The 6,185-nt window shown below is 57.9% G+C and overlaps 1 protein-coding gene across 1 annotated transcript in view; it reads left to right on the forward strand.

The window, feature by feature from the left end:
• Positions 1-6,185, forward strand: part of TMC6 (transmembrane channel like 6) — a 14,462-nt gene that overhangs the window by 1,640 nt on the left and 6,637 nt on the right. Inside the window, exons 5-10 of the mRNA XM_007959612.1 lie at positions 86-191; positions 640-736; positions 1,083-1,340; positions 1,611-1,801; positions 3,262-3,406; positions 4,488-4,643. Of these exons, the coding sequence (XP_007957803.1) occupies positions 86-191; positions 640-736; positions 1,083-1,340; positions 1,611-1,801; positions 3,262-3,406; positions 4,488-4,643 (953 nt within the window). The remainder of the gene's footprint in view (positions 1-85; positions 192-639; positions 737-1,082; positions 1,341-1,610; positions 1,802-3,261; positions 3,407-4,487; positions 4,644-6,185) is intronic.

Here is a 6,185-nt window from a genome sequence, read left to right on the forward strand (position 1 = left end):
AGGGCCAGGGTGGGCGGGCAGGCCTCCCAGGGCCAGAGGAGGGGCCCTGCTGGGGACTGACCCGATACTCTCCTCACTGTGGCAGAGAAGCGCGCCCTTCTGGTCACGGAGCTCCAGGGCCTGACGGGGGCCCAGCAGGACCAGTTGCTCCGAGGGATGCCCCTGAGCCTGGCTGAGAAGCGCTGCCTGCGGTCAGTGTCCTCTGTCACGCGAGTGCATGTGTGTGTGGGTGTGTGAGAGCATGTGTATCTCTGCATGTGTGCATGCATGTGTACCTGTGCATACATATGTACATGCACATCTGTGCATGTGTGTACATGCACATCTGTGCATGTGTGTACATGCACATCTGTGCATGTGTGTACGTGCACATCTGTGCATGTGTGTACGTGCATGCATGTGTAGTTCGGCATGTACGTGCGTGCATGTATCTGCGTACTCGTGTGTATGTGTGCATGTGTGTATGTATGTGTATCAGTGCATGTGTGTATATGTGAGCATGTGTGTGTGTGCATGTGCGTGCAGCACATGGCAGCGGGGCAGAGTTTGGGGTGGATGGGCTTGAGCCTTCGGTGAGTGTTTCAGGGGAAGGGTTGGCTCCCCTTCAGCCCAGGTGCTGACTGCTGTCTCTGCCCCCAGACAAGAGAGCCGGACCCCGAGTGGGAAACAGAGGGGCTGGCAGGCCCAGCGTGGGGTCTGGTCCTGCTGCAGCCGGCTGAAGTATGGCTGTGTTCTGGTAGGAACCTCGGGGTTTTGGGCTAATCGGCTTCTCTCTGGGTGGGGTGAGGGCAGTGGTGGGGCTGTGGTCCTGTCACCCGCTCCTTCCGAGTCACAGGACACACTCTCTGTGAATCACTCATTCATTCCTGGCCCCACTCCATGAGGTCCCCCTCTGGTGTCTCGCCACCAGGGGTCTCACAGCCTGGTGTCTCCCCACTGGGGTCTTCCTGCCTGAGGTCTCTCCACTGGGGGCCTCACAGCTTGGGGACTTCCTGCTGCCTGGGGTCTCATGGCCTGGGACTCTTCTGGTGGGCTCTGTGGGACCGTGCCCCAGGACCTGCCTGCCACTGCTGTCCCCACAGGCCTTTCACAACTTGGGGCTTGGGCTGCTGTCAGGCCTGAGTGCCCTGACGCCGTGGCGCTACACCCTGAAGCGGATCGGGGGACAGTTTGGCTCCAGCGTGCTGTCCTACTTCCTCTTCCTCAAGACCCTGCTGGTCTCCAACGCCCTCCTGCTGCTGCCCTTGCTGGCCTTCATCGTGGGCGTGCAGGCCGCCTTCCCTCCTGACCCACGGGGCCCCGCCCCCACCTTCACGGGGCTGGAGCTCCTCACGGGCGCGGTGAGTGTGCCCACCTTGCCCCTCCTGTGCTGTGACCTCAGGCGGGCACCACCCAGCGCAGCAGCCAGCTTCCTGCCCCTCGCCACCTCCTGTCCCTCTGGGGGCCCTTCGTCCACCTCCATCTTCCCCCCACTGCCCTTTCTTGGCCCTTTCCTGCTCCGCCTTTCTCATCGTCCTGTTCCCCTGCCTCTCACAGCAGGGTGGGCTGTGTCATGGGTGAGGTAGGGTGGGATGGGGGGGTCCCTGACCTGCCAGGCCCCCTCTCTGCAGGGCTATTTCACCCATACCGTCATGTACTACGGCTACTACAGTAACTTCACCTTGAATCAGCCATGCACCCATCCACCAGACGGAGCTCAGTGCACCCCGGGGGCAGGCGACCTGCCCTACAACATGCCCCTGGCCTACCTCTTCACCATGGGTGCGATCTTCTTTACCACCGGCATCACCCTGGTTTACAGGTGACAGCCCTCCTCCATGTGACCCGGATCTGAATTCCATCTCCACTCATCCATCCATCCACCTACATCCATCCGCTCATCCATTGACTGAGTCACTCATTGATCCGTTTGTTCATCCATCCGTCTGTTCATCTATTCATCCACCTACCCACCTGTTTTGGTTACTTAGAAATGCCACAAATGGCTGGTTTGAACAAACATTTATTCTCTTACAGTTCTGGAGGCTAGAAGTCCTAGTTCAAAGTGCTACCTCTAGGGGCTGGGTGAAAGCCCCTTCACCTTGGGCTTCAGCTCTGCCTCCTGCTCCCGGCCCACTGAGGCTGGAGGCGTCTCTTCACTCAGGCAGCTGCTGGCTGCTGAGGCTGACAAACCCAAGGTCAACAAATAAAATGGCACAGTCCCAATATTATTAAGCAACATGGCAGGCCACATTCAAGTCCAGAGCTAGTCCTAAGATTGGCAGACAACATGGCAGACTGCTGAATGAAGATGACGTGCAGGGTTCCAGTGTGCCAAAAAGCTGCAGACCATTCCCAAATCTCCTCCTTATATACGGGAAGCAGACCGTACCCCTAAAGCAGCTACTCAGCTGCTCCCAGCAGATTCCACCATGGAGTTTATTACCAGTCCCATCATGGGGAATAACTGTAACCAGCTGCCCAGTCACCCAACCAGCTGACACATAACCTTAACTAGGCGCCATCTGTCTATCACTCAGCCATCTACATCCATTGATGGATCCATTCATCCATCCACATCCATCCATCCCAATCCCTATCCTTCCATTTATTTGTCCATCCAGTCATCTGCCCATCCATCCACCCACCCACCCCACAAACATTCTCTGTGCTTAGCTTGGGGCAGAAACGAACATAATCATGGTGCCTGCCCTCAAGGAGCAGTCTAGGGGAGAAGACAGACCAATGAAGAGGCCACAGACCTCCAGGAGCCCCAGAGGTGCTGGCCTGGGTGTTATGAGAACACAGCAGGATGGCTGGCTTCCCAGGGCAGGTGCCACTTGCTCCTAGATGGAGAGGTTTAATAAGAGTGGGCAGGGAAGAAGTGGGGGAGAGCATTTTGGACAGTGACAGAGACAGCGCACAGGCCCTGTGGGCATGCGGGTCCCGTGGGCATGTGGGCCTCATGGGTGCGTAGGCCCCGTGGGTGGGTAGGCCCTGCGGTGAACTCGGCACCTCTCTCTGTACCCACTGTCTGGGCTAGTGGTGACGGAGCCCTACATTCTAGCCTGGCCATGTGTGGCTGGTGAGTCCTGTGCCAGACAGAGCCCCGCCAGAGGGCAAGTGCCCTGGGCTGGAGGGGGTGGGGGCTGCTGGAGGCCGATCTAGTGCTGGGAGGGCTCCCTGGAGCGGGCGGTGGGGCTGGGCAGTGGGGACTGCCTCGTCAGTCTTCTCCCGCTGCCGCGGCCCCGTGCTCACCTCTCTGCCTGGCTTCTCTTCCAGCATGTCCCGTTCCTTTGGGGAGAGTTACAGGGTGGGGAGCACCTTGGGCATCCATGCCATCACCGTCTTCTGCTCCTGGGACTACAAGGTGACCCAGAAGTGGGCCTCCCGTCTCCAGCAGGACAACCTCCGGACTCAGCTGAAGGTGAGCAGCTGGGGGGCCAGGCCGTCTGCTTCTCCTGAACATGGCCTCCTAGCCCGACCCGGGTTTGCTTGGACCGGGTGTGTAGAACATGGGAGTCAATGAGCCAGACTGGGTGCTGGGATGTGCGTCCCCGCCCCCCTGAAGGCGACAGGTGGGTGCTCCCTGGAGGAGATGCGCCACCACCACTCAGCGTGGGCCCAGGCCCCCAGGATGGGGCTGCCTCTGGGCTGCTAGGAGCCACCGCAGCCTCACACGGACACACAGGAGGCCTGGGGCGTTCCCCCGGGAGCCCAGCACGCCTGTGTCTGCCCATCCATTTGTCCCAGGCTGCAGCCCCAGCAGGGAGGTTCTACGGCCTGAGTCTCAGGGGCCTAGGGGAGCCCCTAGGAGCTATTATCTTCTCCTATTACAAGGGAGGAAACTGAGTGGCTTCCGCAGGGTTCTAGGGCTGGGAAGAAGCAGAGCTGGCCCTTGTAAGTCGTCCTCTGCCTCTCTGTGGGGTTTTGTGCTGCGGGAATGGCTAAGTTGCCCTTGGAAGGAGCTCCCAGGGAGCAGATACTGTCCCTGCCTCAGGGGTCCTGGTGGTAGAGTGGCTGCCCAGAGGGAGGGAAGGGACAGGCTCAGGAAGGCCCCCCCAAGGCAGCAGAGAGAGGAAGGACAGGGCCTGGGACTGACTAGGCGATGTGGCTGGGGTGGGAGGCTGTTCCTGGGGAGGTGGGATGGTGGGGGCTGCCGGGACGCTGACACCCCCTTCCTCCCCACGCCCCATCCAGTGTCGCTGTGCGTGTGCCCTGTCCGTGTGCCTCTTGCATGTGCCCCTGCACGTACCCTCATGTGTGTGCCCTGTGTGTATCCACCCACGTGCCCTCATCCATGTGCCCATGCATGTGCCCTCATCCATGTGCCCCATCTGTGTGCCTCTCCATGTGGCCCCCCATGTGTGCCCTCATCCATGTGCCCTGTATGTGTGCTCTATCTGCGTGTCCATGCATGTGGCCCCGTGTGTGCCCTCATCCGTGTGCCCCATCCGTGTGCCCCTTCCGGGTGACTGCTGTGCAGTGACGGTGCCCACCCTCCCAAGGAGCTGCTGGCTGAATGGCAGTTGCGGCAGAGGCCCCGCAGTGTGTGCGGGCGGCTGCGGCGGGCGGCCGTGCTGCTCCTCGTGTGGTTCCTGTGCCTGGCGACTGTGCTGGGCTGTGCCGTGGGTGTCTACACCTTCTCGGAGCTCATGATCCAGGTGGGTCCTGGGGGGCTGCAGGGTGGGTGTGAGCATCCCCGGGGCTCCAGGCCTCTAATGGACTCCCTGTGGGGGGCGGGGACACAGGCCCCCAGGAGCCGGAGCAGGTGTGGCGTAGGTTCTGCAGTCCCTGCTGGGGTCCCCTCCTGGCCCCGGCCCCGCTTTCTGCCTCACCCTCCCTTTTTCTCCCTTTGTTCTCTGGTCTTTTCTTGTTCCCCTGTCTTCCCGCCACCTGTGTTCTAACCCTGCCCCACCTGTTTCCTGTTTGGGTTGAACTTGAGGCCTGGCGGGGCTGGGTCTTGGGGAAGGGGAAGCAGGGTGTCCCAGTTCAGCCCCTTCCTTCCACTGGAAGCTGTGGCCCTCCTGGTGCCCTCCTTCCTTCTAAATTTTATTGTCATTTGGCTGAAAGTTTACAGAGCAGATTCACTTTCCATACAGCAGCTCACATACACTTTGTCTCATGACATTGACTGCAATTTCCCACAATGCAACAGTTTCCTCCCACTTCCTCCCCACAGTTATCTCTTCCCTGTGTCCTTCCCTCCATGGCCTCCTGCCCCCTGAGCTGTCTCCCTGTGCAAACATAGCCCCTCTTTCTCCCATGATTGATCTCTCCAAGTAGTGTATCTACCTACTGTAAATGTTCAGCTCATATGCCTGTCTTTTGTTTGGCTGGAAACCACAGGCGTGGGTTCAATTCCAGACCTGAAGGGTGGCTAAGGGCCATAGTCTCAGTGGTCCCACCAGGCTCTGTCAAAAATCATCTATTTATTTATTTGTTTTTTTAATGATTTTGAGTTTTGTTCCACACTATTTTCCCACTCTATCCAGGATCTCCTACATACATCCCCCTCTGAGTGGTTGACAGCAGTAGCCAGGAACCATCTAGTTCTTCTGGTCTCATAGTCATATAGGCTGAGGATCACATGGTGTACCAGTCGCTAGGACTAATTGTTTCCATGAATCTTTGGTTTTCTTCATTCTTCTTTGCTCTGGATGAAGAGAGACCCATCACTGCATCTAGATGGCTGCTTGCAAGCTTTTAAGATCCCAGTCACTACTCACCAAAGCAGGATGTGGAACAATGTTTTTGTGTAGTATGTTATGCCAATTGAGCTTGATGTCCCCTGAGACTATGGTCCCAAGCCTACAAGTCCAACTACTCTCTCCCTCTGACACAACCTCATCCCTTGTCAGCTCTACTATATACCTGGGAATTCTTACAGAACACACACATATGCTGTAGTAACCTTTTCCGTTCAGTCATTTTTGCGTGTGCAGTCATAATCTCAGTTTCATTCAGAGAAACAAGTGGGAGAGAAGGCTGTAGTAACATTGTCTACCAACCCTATACATGGTCATGGGCACACGCCCCCCTGCATACCAAAAAAACCAAACTCACCGCCATCAGGCCGGATCCTACTTACAGTGACCCCTCCTTGGGTTTCTGAGGCGGTATCACTATGGAAGTAGATTGCCCAACCTTCCTTCCGAGGGGTGGCTGGTGGGTTTGAATCATCAGCCTTCTGGTTAGCAGTCAAG

The sequence above is a fragment of the Orycteropus afer genome, unplaced genomic scaffold, assembly GCF_000298275.1.
Source record: "Orycteropus afer afer isolate SDZICR_OR568_19922 unplaced genomic scaffold, OryAfe1.0 scaffold00018, whole genome shotgun sequence".
Lineage (NCBI taxonomy): Eukaryota > Metazoa > Chordata > Mammalia > Tubulidentata > Orycteropodidae > Orycteropus > Orycteropus afer.